Source organism: Lonchura striata, chromosome 8 (assembly GCF_050655825.1).
Source record: "Lonchura striata isolate lonStrDom1 chromosome 8, ASM5065582v1, whole genome shotgun sequence".
Classification (NCBI taxonomy): domain Eukaryota; kingdom Metazoa; phylum Chordata; class Aves; order Passeriformes; family Estrildidae; genus Lonchura; species Lonchura striata.
The window spans coordinates 17,099,776-17,115,773 of NC_140710.1; the positions used below are offsets into that span (position 1 = coordinate 17,099,776).

General features: G+C 41.2%; 1 protein-coding gene across 7 annotated transcripts in view; it reads left to right on the forward strand.

Moving 5' to 3' along the window:
• Window positions 1-304: 304 nt before the first annotated feature.
• The window catches only part of FNBP1L (formin binding protein 1 like), a 67,137-nt gene continuing 51,443 nt past the window's right edge, over window positions 305-15,998 (forward strand). For 5 of the 7 annotated variants that reach the window (XM_077785450.2, XM_077785451.2, XM_077785452.2 and 2 more), the window contains exon 1: window positions 10,856-11,045. In XM_077785450.2, coding sequence (XP_077641576.1) covers window positions 11,022-11,045 — 24 coding nt within the window. In that variant the 5' untranslated portion in view covers window positions 10,856-11,021. Of the gene's footprint in view, window positions 4,414-7,827; window positions 8,015-10,855; window positions 11,046-15,998 lie in introns of those variants that run through there. The other 2 variants (XM_085586494.1, XM_085586495.1) reach the window with 2 other exon arrangements.

Here is a 15,998-nt window from a genome sequence, read left to right on the forward strand (position 1 = left end):
ACTTTGCTGTTGTGCTTCCATGCAGGAACTGCTCAGTGACGACAGATTTCTGAATATATGGTACTCCTGATGATTTTGGTACACCAGGTACATGGAGCATAAAGTTTGATTAGTGAACTGTATTGTTGCTTTGTCTCACAAGAAACATGTATTAGGATGTGTCTGTTTCTTAAATACTGAATTTATGAGTTTATCTGTGGGTTTTCCATAATTACTCTGACAGTCTGTTTCAGAGTGCTCAAGTGACTTTCTCATGAAATCTTTCTATTCTGTTACTTTAATAAAGTGCACATCTGCATGACATTGTGGATAACGAATATAGTTGTATTTACTACACTGAGGTACTTTTAAAGGAGTATCTTAGGGTTTCTAAACATCAAATGCCTAAAATGGTATTTGAATTTCAGTATTTGCATGTGGCTATTTGAGCTATATTTTGAAACACTGGAATTTCTGACACAATAGGAAATGTCCCTGAAAGCCACAAATATAAATTATGTTCCTCGGATTTTGTAAAAGTACTTCCACAAAGGAGGACTGTGAATAATAATTCTTGGTTGATCATTTTGTTCGGGAAGATTGTTTTCAGTTGAAACAAAGCCGAGTAAAGGTGACTTGGCATTTGAAACAATGCCAAGTAAAGTGACTTAATGATCATTTCGAAACAGCCAAATCCTTACTCTGAAATGTGTACCTCATTTTAGTTTCCTCGTGTTGGATTGTGATTTTGTGTAAGCCACACACAAAACAATGTGGAAGGAGGAGGAGGGGAAGTGTAATATGGAAGATAAAGCATGCCGTGATGTTATCTACTTTTGGTATTATACTATTTACCTGTCTAACATGGAAAAGTTCTACTCTGCAGCTTTACACTGAGAGCACATCAGCGGGATGCTGGCCAGGGTTCAGATGGATTTTGCTTACAATCAGTACTAGCTCTATGAGCCCTCAGACTTGTTAAAAGGACACTCAATAAATGTCCCATTTGAGACTAAGGGATGCTGTATGTGTGCAACTCAGTCATGAAAAGGAGTGTCTGTGAGCCTTGCTGTCAACCCATTAAGGTTTGCTGGCAATCAGGACCAATGGGTCCCTTTTTTTTTCCTGATTTAAATGAGTGCTTTTTGTTTTGATTCCATTGCTACAGAAATCAGTTACTGGGAATTTATTAGCGGCTTTGGAAGTACTTACTCCAGTTGTTGGGTATGTAGTGCATTTGGTATCTAGCACATTTCTACAACAAATGTGCAAGAACTGTGCATTTCTGGAAAGAAACAGATTGAGTGAAAATGTTCTGTTCGTGGTACTGTGCTGTAATACAGCTGAAGCCAATATCTGGGGAGTGGAGGTTTTGCAACAAAATAATTAGACAGTAAATCCAGTTGGATACACCTAATCCCATCCATCAGTCACGGATAAATCTGGTAAAGATAGGTTTTGCTGTGTGGGTGAACCTAGCAGAACCTTCAGTAATCTGGAAATCTGTAATAGATGATGTTCCTGCATATGTTGGGGAAAGAGCTGTTTGATTTTAATTCATCATGGTCATGATTTCTTGTTGCATCAGCTGCAGGAATACATGAAGACTTCTATCTCACAGCTTGAACCAAAAGTTCAGGTAAGGATGGACCATACTTGTTACAACCAGTTTGGGGTTTTTTCTACATTTTAAATGTGAACAGCTACTATGCTTTATATATCGGGGTGAAGATTTATAAGAGGCATATTGAACTATGTAAAGATTACACTTAATTTTAAGGGCAAATGTTCATGTGATTAATTTTTTTAATACTTAAGAGATTTTTTTTTTTTTGGTCTTGTTTCAAAGGAAATAATTGGTTTCTCCCTCAGCCCCCAGCCAGGGTGACTAACATTGGAGTAGTAATATTGCATGGTGTATCTTTTAATGATTTCCACACTCATTTCAGTAGTAATTAGTCCAGTTTTGGTATTAGTTCAAAACTTACTAGTCAGCAATCATAAACTTTTACATCTTCAAAGCATGATACATGTATTAATCATGTGTAGGCAATATTACACTGTGCTTTGAAGTTAACATTTTCACATGCAACAGAATAAAAGGTGGTGTCCTATGTAGGGGAAAAAGATGTTATCTTCAGGGTAGGGTGAATCATCTAGAGAGCAAATAACTGGGAAAACAAACAGACCTGTAAAAGTCATTGTCACAGATGAAAACATTTATTTGTAATATTTATTAATAATGCTTGGGATTGCTGGTTATGGACCAAGGTTTGGTTTCATTAATGTTGTATTCAAGATTAATTCTTTCAGCTCAGAGTGAAAAACCACAGCTGAATTAGAAATCAAATTCAATGTTGTTTTAGTTTCAGGTAATTTGTTTTCTCAGGCAGCAGTGTAATCCATGGAAGAGAAGTACATAAGTCAGGGCAGTGGCAGTGTTAGTAAAGCAAAATCTGACAGTCTTCACCATCCCATCCTGCAATAAAGGAGGTATCACTGCAAAAATATTTGAAAATATGTATGAAGGAGTAATGTGACCAATATTTTTTTTATTCTACTGTAATATAACTGGTGCTATTTCCACACACAGATAATTAATATTCAAGCAGGTAAAAATCAGAATTTAAATTCAGTTGCTTCTTAAGTATGTACTTGCATCTATCTTCCATATTGTCATATAGATCAGTTATTCTATACCTGTGGTAATTTAGTTGTCTGGGATTGTTGGGCAAGTTGTATGCAACTAAGCTCATTATCTTTAAATAATTAATAATTTGTTTTCTTTTTCAATATGTTCTACTGTTGGAAACAATCATATTTTCATTTCTACAAAAAATTTAGAGTTTTTGAGATGCCTTTGTTTGAAAAACTACAGTTCTCGAAATGTAAACAAAATGAAATGTTATGGACAAAAAATTAGATGTGAAAATGGGTCTAAATGCCATGTCACTTCTGTTAACAAAATTTTCCAAATTGTGTAAACAAATATGAAGTATTATTGTACCTTTTTTAAAAAGCACTAGTGGATGTTCTGAGGCAAAGATCACTGCTCAGACTTTGCTCTCAGGAAGGCGATGGGCTGGCAGGCATCCCTTCCAAATGTGAGGGTTCTGGGGCACGGCCCTGTGGGAGAACTGTAGTGCAGGCAAGCCTGGAGGAAGGACATTGCACTGATTGCTTTAGCTGTGTTTTTGGTTTACTCGTGTGCAAAAGGGATTGAGAATTGCCTGTTTCCCTAAAATGAAATCTCTAGTATTGACTGTGCTACAATAGTATAAATAAAAGTTTTTGCTTTATGGACACAGGATAAAGCTTCTGAATGCTGAGAGTTTTCAAACATATTTGTGTTGGGATGTATTTTTGTAACCTGCCTCAGTAGTCTTTATATTCCAAGCCAAAGGGACAATTTATTCCTAAAATTGAGTTAAATTTTTTATTTGGTGTTGGAAATACTGCATTTTCTAATGTGAAAAAAGGACATAGAAAATAGTAACATCCTTTTGTGGATTGGGTATTAAGGACGCACAGTAGCAACACAACTGAACTCTTGTGTCCTATGTATTGTATTTTTGGAAATTTATCCATTGATGAGATCTGAACATGAGGGTTCTCAAAACAGTGGTAAATCCAAAGGGTTTACCTTGGCTACTAGAAGATGAGTGTGTTAGGGAGGGAGAAGAACAGTCTTAATAAAGTGTGTATATTCTCTTTATATATATATATATATTCCCTTTGCATGTAACCTTGCCTCAAAGGGAAAAATGTACAAGGACAAAGGGATGTGGAGGAAAAGTCTCTTACTAGCATGCAATTGGCTACCTGTTGGATTTGATCTGCCTTTGAAATCCAAAGAGCAAGCATTGCACTTTGAATTTCATTAAATAGCGCTTCAATAGTGTAATGTCACAAAACCAAAATTCTTTCATCATCAAGTGATTTTTTTATATTTGGTTTTGTTCCTCTGGGATTATTTGAAAATTTCTGCAGTTAGTCTCTGATCGGAATCTAACTTGGAACAAATAAAAACGATAAAATGAGTTGTAGCTATCTTTACTAATGGGTAGGGAGACAAAAATGTAAATAATGATTTGCATTGTGGGATATCTATTCTGTGCACAGCACGCTGCTCTCATTCCCATTGTTGATTTATATCCTGATTTCTATTATTTTAATGTGATTGATAGTGGGAAGGAAAGAGTTTTCTTTGACATCTGAATAACTTTTGAGTTTCCCTACAGATTGTGATCCTTTGGATTTTTTTTTTCATGCATCAATTAAATGTGGTATTATGCAATGGACATCAACTTTCTCATGAAAGGAATAGGAACCACCCCAGGCATAAAACACGGGAAGTACACGTGAAATTAAACCCCTGGCCGCAGAAATGCAATCCTTTAAGGGAGAGAAGTGAGGACCTGCGCTGCATGGAAGGTAGGACAATGAGGGGGTCGTTGGCGCTCTCGGTTTCCCGTGAATGTCGCTCGCAGGCGCTGAGCGGGACAGGGCGGCAGCGGCGGGGCCGGGGCCGTGCCGGGGCCGTGTCCGTGCCGGGGCCGTGTCCGTGCCGGGGCCGTGTCCGTGCCGTGTCCGTGCCGTGTCCGTGCCGGGGCCGTGTCCGTGCCGGGGCCGTGTCCGTGCCGTGTCCGTGCCGTGTCCGTGTCCGTGCCGTGTCCGTGTCCGTGCCGTGTCCGTGCCGGGGCCGTGCCGGGGCCGTGTCCGTGCCGGGGCCGTGCCGTGTCCGTGCCGCCGTGTCCGTGCCGGGGCCGTGTCCGTGCCGTGTCCGTGCCGGGGCCGTGCCGGGGCCGTGCCGGGGCCGTGTCCGTGCCGGGGCCGTGTCCGTGCCGCCGTGTCCGTGCCGGGGCCGTGTCCGTGCCGCTGCCAGGACCGGGGCCGTGTCCGTGCCGGGGCCGTGTCCGTGCCGTGTCCGTGCCGTGTCCGTGTCCGTGCCGTGTCCGTGCCGGGGCCGTGTCCGTGCCGGGGCCGTGTCCGTGCCGCCGTGTCGTGCCGCCGCCGGGGCCGTGTCCGTGCCGTGTCCGTGCCGGGGCCGTGTCGTGCCGCCGTGTCGTGCCGCCGTGTCGTGCCGCCGTGTCGTGCCGCCGTGTCGTGCCGCCGTGTCCGTGCCGTGTCCGTGCCGGGGCCGTGTCGTGCCGCTGCCGGGGCCGTGTCCGTGCCGGGGCCGTGTCCGTGCCGCCGTGTCGTGCCGCCGTGTCGTGCCGCCGTGTCCGTGCCGGGGCCGTGTCCGTGCCGTGTCCGTGCCGGGGCCGTGTCCGTGCCGCCGTGTCCGTGCCGGGGCCGTGTCCGTGCCGGGGCCGTGTCCGTGCCGCCGTGTCCGTGCCGGGGCCGTGTCCGTGCCGGGGCCGTGTCGTGCCGCCGCCGGGGTCGGCGCTGCCGGCAGGCGGCTGTCGAGCCCCGAACGTGCCTTTGAGCCGTGTGTGCCCAAACTGCTGAGCGTGACCCCGGCCGCTCTGTGCTGATAATGCGCGAACCACTTCTAAATTAAAACTCGCTAGGGAGATTAAACAGTAACTTAGGATGCCGAGCGTGTTCAAATATTAAGGTAGATTTTGCCCAACTGTGCATACATTTGTTTCTGATTGTAATTCAAAATCAGATGATAGTAAAATATTGCCTAGCAAGTCTTAAAATGGGTGGTGCTGATCATTTGCTACACATTCATCTACTATTAATTTCTCTACAGCTTGAATTAGTACCATGACAGCCTCCATCTTTCATTATTAATATGTATGTTAATTCATGCACTCTGCTGTAAAGCTGCTATTGGTGCTGAGAGCAGTGACTGTTGAAGTTTTTGGTTATTATGTAAAAGCTATAATCTATATGCCCGTAGATAATATGGTAATGGAAAAAAATTGAATATAGGATTCACCATGGCCATACTTAACTCTGCACATTAGATACAGCTTGGTGTTCTTTTAATTTAATGTGTATGGGTTGATGGGAGAATGGAGAAGACATGGATTAGGTGAACCAAAGATAACAGAAATTAAGGTAGCAAAGCCATTTATGGTTATGTTTTGATATAATTCTGAAGGGATGTATAGTGGAAGCAAATGGATTTCAAGCAGGCAATGAAAGCATTAGAGTTGAAAATCATATTTTAAAGTAATGATTTTTGTGTGTTCCCTGATACTTTGTCCAGCCTCTGCATTGGGATACAGTTTATATTATCAAAAGGAAATGCTGAATAATCATGTGATAGTCTTGTTTCACTGGGAAAAAAATAAATGGCTGTGAAATAGGGCTGTTTGTGCTTATAATATTGCTAGTGATGCTGATTGACAGCACATTTTCTCTGCTACATATGGCAAGGGAAGATGGCTCTTGTCTACAGTGCAGGCAAAAAAAAGTGAGCACAGGATATTTCGTAAAAGCAGATGGAAGTTCTCATTTTCCTCCTATTTATAGCTGGTGTTTGTAGTGTCCTTTCAGTTCTGTTATCCGATCAATGTTAATGTATTTCTGTTTGCTGAAATGAGAAGGAAAAGAAAGAAACAAGCCTTTCTTTTGCTATTAATTCCAGTACGGAAACTGGACTGGAAATGCTGGAGGGGTACAGTTCTTCCCACAAAAATTCACAGATAGGAGAAAAGCTCAGCAGTGGCTGAGTTTGCACTAATAAATGAAATTTTCCTTCTGCCTTGAAGCAGGAGTGGTGTGGTCTAACTAATACAGTTTCCTGGTAATTTTCTGCTTTAAATAAAAAATAAATCAGTACTTAGAGTAAAACCATAAGTTTATTTTGCCTAATAGTTGAAATAGGAACCAAGTGGAAATAAGTTTCTAGGCAGATGCTGAGCTCCCAAGACTTTGCATTCTGCTGGTTATGGTTAACCAATCTCTGGGAGACACAGGAAGTCTGTGGGGAGCTGGGCATAAGCTGAAGTGTCAGGACACCTATTCTTGTGTCTCAAAGTGTTTCCTGAGCTGTGAAGTAATGATTACCCACTCAGCACATGGAAGTGTTATGAACATTAATATTTTTTTAAATGAGAGCACTTAGAGTGCTGGTGATGGGGGAAATACATGTGTAAAGGAAGGAAGGAGCTAAATTCTTTTGTTTTTGAAGCAGAAAGAGAAAATGTTTTTTGCAACCCTTCTTATTTTTTGTGGAGTAAAAATCCAATTTTAATATGACAAAGAGTCTGCTGGCTAGCAGAGAAATGGATTAATAGCACCTCACACTGAGACAGAGATATTTGGAAGTAATTTGTTTGGTCCTGCTGAGTTTGTGGCAGTGGAAAACTAAGCTGCTTCTGTCTTTAGAAAGTGTGCCCACAGGGAGTGCCAGACAGCTTTTCTGCCACTCCAAATTAATGATTCAGATTGTTTTTCTGCCAAGATAATATCCTTAGGTACACTAGGAAACTCAAGTAGATTCTGTTGAAAAGTGAACAGAATTAACAAAATACACAACTACTGTAATAATTAGAATTATGTGGATTCAGTCAGAATGCAGAATTGGGTCGTTTTCTTTTAAAGCCTGCATTAATGAGTCAATGATGGGGAAAACATCTAAATATAAATCTTCTAAGCTAAAAATAAATTATCATCTGCCAGAAGCAGCTAGTGGTTTACAAGGATATTAGAACAATGCAATCTGTCATGAAGCCTTTTCTGCATGTAACATTACTTGAATATGTCTTTAATATGTTCTCGAGTCCCTTTGGTTGCACCCCTCCTCCAGATGATGATTTTAAGGATGTGACTAGAAGAATAAAAGTCTTTAGGGTACTCTTTGTTTAATTATTTCTAGGCTGAGGGTCAGTTGCATTCCCTGATAATGGAAACAATGTCACAATTGTGAGTGATGAATTTTACCATTTCCGGTAATATCCTGCAGAGATGTGGCAGACTCTTCCCCTTGTCTTACAGCTTGGTCATTTCATATCATCAACTGCTAAACTGGAGGAGAGCTCAGGAATTATATGGGAATCTCCTAAAGCAAGAGTGTGCTTAAGCAGGAAAAGGGGGTAACAGTGGATGATGTCAGATTTCTCACTAGGCTGAAGTGGTAAGTATTATGCTGCTAAGTCTTCTGCTTTATTTTCAATTATTTAAAATATGTTTCAGTCACATGGTCTTAATATACTGTTCATGAATTCCAAATCTTGCAATAATTTGTCTAAATGCTTTTTGTCTCTTAACTTCAAATCCCTTACCTGTGTAGCTTATTAGCTCTATAGTCTTTACTGATTGAGTTTTAGTTAAGTAAAAGTGAAATGCACATTTCTATGTATGTACCTGATACATAAATGTGCTTCTGTTTTTGGAAGAAGTATGGGTTAAAAGCAAACTAAAAATCAGAAAGCAATCTTGAAAATAGTTGTGTCCATTTAAATTCAAACACTAATAAAACCACTGAAATATGTTGGGAAGAAATAGGCTTTGCACTTAACTTTTTGGCATCTTCTTCATCCTTTGAGGCAGGTTTTGTGCTAATTCTCTGCAAAATGAGAATTACAATGCCTGCAGAAACACTAGGTTGGGTCCCAGAAACAGTATGTTTCTGTGTACAACTTCTAATCAGCCTGACTTCCCAAGTCTAACTGTTAATCTCCAAAGATGAATAATTAGTCAGGCTGCAGCAGTGCTCTGGTGCAATGATAGTGTCCTGTTCTGGTGCTGGCTTGTTCAAAGCCTGTGCAGGAACTTCTTTTGATTGCTCCTCTTTATTGTATATGTGTGCTCTTAAAAGGCAGGTGCAGCCCAGAGCTGCTGTGTCCTATTTTACAGAGTATTTCAGAGCAGCCTCTCAATCAGTCCTGGGGGTTGTGCAGTTCCTCAGAATCTCTGGAACATCCTGCAGCCCCAATGCTTGCTGTACCTTTGGGTTTGTAAAGGTGTTTTTCAGGGAGAGCTGCTTGGAAAGAAGGAATCCTGTTTGTCCTGGGAAAAACTCTCATTGCTAAAATTAGGCTTTTTAAGCATATCTAAGTAGCTAAATATTGTATTCATGTACCCATGATATAGGCTGCAGTCTCCTTCTTCTAAAATATCACCAGATCACCAGAAATCATTTTGTTACATTGCTCTAAATAGAAAACAAATTCTGACATGTTGAGAATGTTGGCATTGCATGTTTTGCAGAAATAGGGGTAATTAGTTAATTCTTAAATTAGAGTTAAAGAAGGTTCATGTATCAATCAACTATAAATAAACAAATATATTTATATAATGGATTGAAACTCTATTGATGTATATTTAATGCAATGAAAAGCTAGTATTTAAATTTGAGTGCCATTTAAGTGCCTGATTTCCAATGCTTCTGACTCCATAGATTTAGAACTTAGGATCAATTTTCCAGTAGATTAATTTCCAATACTTTATTGGGGTTTCTAAAATCGAAAATTTTAGCTCTAAAGTTGTTTTTCTAGAGTTCATTTTTAGATATCTAAACTGAAACAATTGCAAATCTGAATTTTCCTGAAATAATCAGGAAGTGAAAAATCCTGCCAACAATTTTCAAATTCACATCAAGACTCTTGCCTCTAGTGTCTACGAAAGGTTCAGTGTACATTTGTTTCTCAAAGTGTTCCTTTTTAAAAAAAATAAAGTGCCATATCAGTCATCCAAGACCAAAGCTGCCCAAATTGTTGCATGAATTTATAAACCTTGGTTGGGACACAGTGCAGTATGGATTACATGTAAAAATGCCTCTTTCTAAAATTATTACATATGCAGCACGTTACAAGAGGAACATTGAAAACTTACAAAATTAACTAATTATTTTAATTTTTTCTTCATTGTGTTTTGAACACATGCTATTTCATGATATCATCTGATTATATTTTTTTAGGAATTGTATTAAGATATGTGACAAGCTGGTATCTAAGCAAAAGGCTGATTGATCTTATTAGCATTTAATGGACATTGTTTTTTGCCAATTCTGAAAGCTATGTAAGTTGACTGAATTTAAACATATATGTGAACTATGAAAATAATTAATAAATATTTCTGCTTCATTACCTAAATCCTCAATATATGTTCTGCTTGCTGAATATTTTCAGTAATTAATACAATCTACCAAATTAATGTGCCAGACTTCAACTGAACTTTGCCCACATGTGGAATCTCATCTTCAGAATCTAAAATGTGGAGGGTTCATGACTAGAACTAAAAATAGAACTACACCTAAATTGTGATGCAAAGGCACAATACCTGAAAGGTGACTTGGGAATGAAAAAATGATTTAAGTAATTTTTTGTTTCATGATATAGAGGCTTAGCAGTATTTATTATTTTAGTATTTATTGAGTTTTTATCCCACCTTATAAATATTATTTCTAAGCAAAAAGGAGAGGAAAATAAAGAAATCATGCCCTCAGAGGGGAATTTAATTCAGGTGACTTTCAAAACATTTGCTTTCTATTAGTAGCTTTGTAACACGTTGGTGGAAAAAATAATCTTTGACAAGGATTTAACGCCTGTCCTTTTCTAGTTGCTGAGGAAAGTCCCTGTTACAGTCAGTATGATTCATTCAAGTACTCTATGAAAAATGAGCTATTTCCCTCAGCTGCCTCCCTCACCTTTCCTAAAACCTCAATTTGTGATTTCCATCCAGAGCTGCGATGTAAACAATACAAAAATCGTTGTTTGCGTCTGTGTGTCGGCGCGGTGCCCGGCGAGGAGGGGGCGAGCCGGGGCCCCGCCGCCGCCGGCCGTGACTCAGCGCCCGGGGCGGCCTCGCCGGCGGCCGGGACACGGAGCCGCGAGCCTCGCCGCCGCCCCGTTCCTGAGCAGCAGCGCGGGGCCGCCCCGGGCGCGGCACCTTCGCCCCGCGGCCGCTCCCGCCCCGGCCCCGCCGCTCCAGCCGGACCCGCCCCTCTCCCAGTCTCCTCCGCGGCTCCCCTCCCGAGCCAGGCGGAGCTGGAGCTGGGAGCGACGTCGTTCCTCGCCGCCGCTGCCGCCTCTCCCCAGTGACCGAGGGCACCGGCGCTGCCCGGGGGGCCCCGTTCTCCGGCCGCCGCCCGCCGCCTCATCCCCGCCTCTGCCGGAGCCGGCACTGCCCGCGGAGCAGCCATGAGCTGGGGCACGGAGCTGTGGGTGAGTCCCGGCTCGCCTCTCATTGTGTCTGAGATTCGCCGCCTTCCCTTGTCTGCTCGGGCGGCTGCCCCGGGGAGGCGCGGAGCGGCCGGAGCCGAGGCGCTGCGCTTTGTTCGGCGCGGGGGCTCGGGCGGGCGGAGGGCGGCGGCGCCGGGCCGGGGCGCGGTGCGCGCGCCGCCTGCGCGGCCGTGGCGCTGCCCGGGGCGGCCCCGCGCCCTCCGCCCGCCCGGCGCGGTCCCGGCGGGACGGGCGCTTTGTGCGCGGCGGGCCGAGCGCCGCGCTCCGCCTGGCGGCCGGCCCTCACCGCGCTCCTGGCGCGGCCCGGGGCGGGGGCCCGGCGCGGCCCGGGCGGCGGCCCGCACCGGGCAGCCTCGGGGCGGCGGCAGAGCTGCTGCTCCCCCGAAAAGCGCCGGGCTGCTCAGAGCGGCAGAGCATTTTCAGTTGCCGGCCCTAACTGGAGGCAGCTACTGTACAGCTTTGTCTCTAAAAGTACCGCAGAATGTTGGGTAACGCTGCATTGTGTTTGTTTTAAACACGAAGAATTGGCAGCAACGAGACAGGCGGTTTCTCTCTCGTGTTAGGTCTTTTCTTAAAGCTGTCCTCTTCCCTCCGAAGGACGGCAGAGCAGGGGCTGCTCCCGGGGGAGTGCCGGAGCGAAGCACGGCGGTGTCTGCTCGCAGTGGTGGCGTCTTGTATCTCCTCTGTCAGGTTCCCTGCTGCTGGAGCTAACGCTGCTCGTGAGAATGCTTAGGCACAAAAAAGAATAGTACCAGGGAGTGTTTAACGTCCCCACTTTAAATGCCGCCTGCCCTGCATTTACTTGCTTGCTTTTAAAGACTGTGAAACAGAGACTTTTGTGCTAAGAAAAAAAATTACAGAAAGCTAAACGTTGCAGCTTGAAGTCTGGTCCAGGAACTTAATCTGGACCTAGCATTTTAGGTTGTTTTTTTATTTTTTAATTTTTTGACCTTTTTTTTAATTTTTTTTGGCGTTGAATTAAATACCTTTATCAGTATTTTATAATGCAGGGCTATTAGTCTCTAGAGGAGCAAAGATCTGCTCCACACCGAGACAAGTGGTTGCCCGAGGAGCCGGGGCGGAGTGCCTGGGTGGGGCGCGGGGACTGGGAGTGCCCGCGGAGCTCCTGAAGCCACCTGAATTAAGTTGTGTCTGATTATGCAAAATGAAGATGTAATAGCATCACGTGTACTACCTGGAGAAGCCTGATTTAAAGGTCTTTAGGGGTTACTTTAATGTTTTGCATAGTACCTTGTACTTTACTAGGATTTGTAGCACGGTGAGAATTCAGACAAAATACACTTTTTAAGTACTAATGACACTGCTGTAGCAGGCTTGAAATCTAAAACTGTTGTGATATTGGCAGTGAGGAGTAAGTAAAAGCTGTGAATTATATTGGCCACACAAGAGTGTGTGTGCAGCTCATGCCTGTGTGAACCTCAGGTGAAAGGTGAGTGTCACTTAAGGAGAGTGGGGTTGGCATTTGGGTGAGCACTGACTGTAAGCACTCAGGTATGTATTGCTTTAGTTTTAGCTTACTCATGTCTGCTCATTTTCTCAGCCTCTTAATTGTATTTGGGTTTTTTTTTTGTTCATCTTGTAGATGACATTTGAAGGTTTTATACTCTGTCTTGTGTTCAGTTTTGTGTGAAAGTGCTTGTCTTTGTCCTGTGTTTAAGAAACACATTAAAAAAGATGGATTTTGACCTCAGACTTCCTTTTAATGACGGGCATTTAACTTGTGGTGTTGTGAAACTAGCTGAAGTTTATTTTGACGTACTATATTTCTTTTCTCATAAGTCACTAATTCTTATGCATTAGTTGAAAGAAATGCCAGAAATTTAAGCTAAATGTTTTACTGCAATACTTTTACTGTAGCAAAATTTAATGTATTTTTTGCTTGATATCTGGAGATGACCTGCAACTCTACACTGAGTTAACTTCTTGCATAAAATGGCCTGTTTGTAACTATGTAACTAGACTTTGACAATGCGAGTTTTTACATTACAGGGTACCTTTTACATTTTTTTAGATTGAATCCAATCATACTTCAAAAAATATACTATGTTATGAATCAAACTGGTTTCTTAGAATATTCAGTGCTTCACTTACTGTTAAAAAGGATTAAACTTTAATTGTGCTGGGCAAGTAAAGATTACTTTTTTGGAGATCTGGCACAAAATCAAATTCATTAAGAATTACCTTAAATCTAGGTTAAAAGCACAAGGAAAAACAGTATTGTGGGTCTTAAAAGACAGGGCTCTGAACAAGATGAAAACAAACTTTTAGACCTATTTGTGTTCTGCTGTAGCAATTCCTCCATCATTCCCTGTTACGAGCATCAGTGGAGCTTCAGGAGGCAGCCCGAGCTGCTCTGTGTTTGCTGATGGCAGCAGGGCACGAGGTGTTCTGTCCCCAGCTGCAGAGAGCTCGTCTGCTCAGGTTTTCTGGACACCTCATTGGGCCTAAAGCTTAGTGCTTTCAGCTCATAAAATGGATTTTTTCAGGGTTAAATCTGGTATCTAGATCATAATTTAAAAAAAACATTTGCACTTACGTATATATGGTTTGCTAATTCATTGAAGCAAATTTGATGATTCTGTATCAGACTTTTTAAATATCTCCTTAACTCTGCCTTGGTAAGCTGTATCTCTTCATGCTGTTTTTTGGTATTTTATGCTGATTCACAGTTCTATTTTGGACACAGTAAAAAACTGAGCATAGATGAATATAGAGACAAATAAGGAGCCAGAAGAAAAATTAGGGGAAAAGGAAAGCAACTCATGTCTGGTATTTATGTAGTAATTATTAAACATAGCAATTCTGTTATTGAAATTATACGTATGCTAATTAAATGGTTACATCAGAGACCGGACAAAGGAAAGGTTTTCTTTGATTTCCAGTATTTCCTAATTCTTTAAATCAGGTAGCTGTTTGTTTTTCAAGCAAGTATTTTTTTTAACAAGTACACCACCATTCTCTGAAGTGAGTGTGCATTGTACAAAACGTGTATGTCTTGATTAGACTAAAGCACTTGGTGCTTTTCAATGTGTCTTGGCCAAAAAGCATGCTCCTTGTTGTATTTCTTTTGATAACTTTGAATGAAATAATAATTCATAATTATGTAAAGTAATAATAACAAAATAAATGTCAAATCATATACGCCATCCTGTGATTAGAACTGTTTCATTCCACAACATTTTCTGTGCTGTGGGAAATATGCTCTCCTTTTCTGCTTTCTTACTACAATAAAAAAATTTGATCATGCTTTGAAAGTAGTATTCAACTAATAGTTTTATTCTCATCAGTGTGTGTACCTTTGTGGTCACTCTGTAGTGTGTTCCTTATGGTATGACCACACAGGACCCAAGGTACTTTGGTGAACTGCTTTGCATAATATTCTCTTAAGGGTTAGAACAGAGTAGAAGAGCACTGGCAAGTCTTGTCTAACTCAGTTGAAATACATTTTATTAATGAGTGCCAAATTTTCCTATCTCTGATATATAATTTCTTCGTAGATAACATTTGTAAAGCAGTAATCATCTGAGGAAAGGTGGCATATAATCACAAAATAACATTGCTACACTTCATTAGTAGTAGAAAATTGCTGCTCTTTATTTAGATACAGATAGTTTTCAGAATTAACTTTTTGGAATGTGTCATGCTTTTTTCAAATACTGCACACAATAGGAGGGTTTATACATGGAAGTTGTGGTTAGATTTGTATTTTTGCTTTATAAAGTGCCCTGACTTCTGTCACACTGTGCTGCAATGTCCAAGGCAAGAATAGATAGATGGGACTAAAATTGGGGTGGGGTTTAGTAACTTGAAATATTTGGAAATAATATGATAGATTATGATATGTTTAAGAATCTCAGCGTGAGCATCTGTTCAGTGTGTGTTTCTGTACATCTGGAGCTCTTTTCATGGTGGGTGTAAAGTGTATGAATAGTATTAACATAGAATATTTTAAAAATACATCTGATTATTATTGCCATCTTGGGTTATTGTGCTGTTAAATTGAGTATGTCGTGCATTTGTTTTGATGCTAAATGCTTACTAAGCTTTGGAGACTGGAGTGTAGCTGATAATGAAGTTCTTGGTGTAATGAGAGGAGACAGTGTGATTGGCACTCTGTAGTGGCTTCTTTGGAAATTAATTAAAGAGTTGTGCTGTCTCTTTAAAAAGAAAATCCAGCCAGGAAGGATGTTTTTTAACTTCGGATGCACGTTCTGTTGTTCCAACCCCTGTGAACTCCTTAATAGCAGTTGGCAGAAAAAGAGTTTGAATTCCATGTCAGAACATTTTCAGTCTGTAGAACCAGTCTAGCCATCTGTTTCTCACCTCTTGATAAATATTTAAAACAGACATTTTGCTGAGGGCTTTTTGTGCTGAGATTTCATGATTAAAAAGAAATGGCTATAGAAGATTTAATGATACTATTGTTGTGAGCTCCTTGGGGCCAGAAGCACACCATCTTTTATAATTAAGAAACCACTAGCACTGTAGAGTAGTATTTTAGAAATTACTTATGTTGGACCAAAGAAAGATCAAAGAATATTTGGTGATGTGCTCTTTTTAATCTTTCCTTGAACAAAATTCATTCTGTGCATAAACCCAAGTTCTGTTTTTAAAAATATTGAATAACTCAGTTGCATCAGTAATTTTTCAAAAGCTGTTAAAACTTTTCTTATGCTTTCAGTCCTGCTTTCAGACATTGTTTCCTTCTTGCTTTGAAATCTTAGCCTTTTTTTGTAGAAGATAAATCATGTGGTGATGTTGTCTAATCTTAAAAGTTGTCAAGTGTAATTATATATGAAAAACATCCACACAATGTAAATATGAGTTAGCCTCAAAAAGTAGCTATTATATAGCATACTTATGTTGTAGTAATTTATTGCATTTTTGTTCACTAGATTAGAAAATTTATTTTTA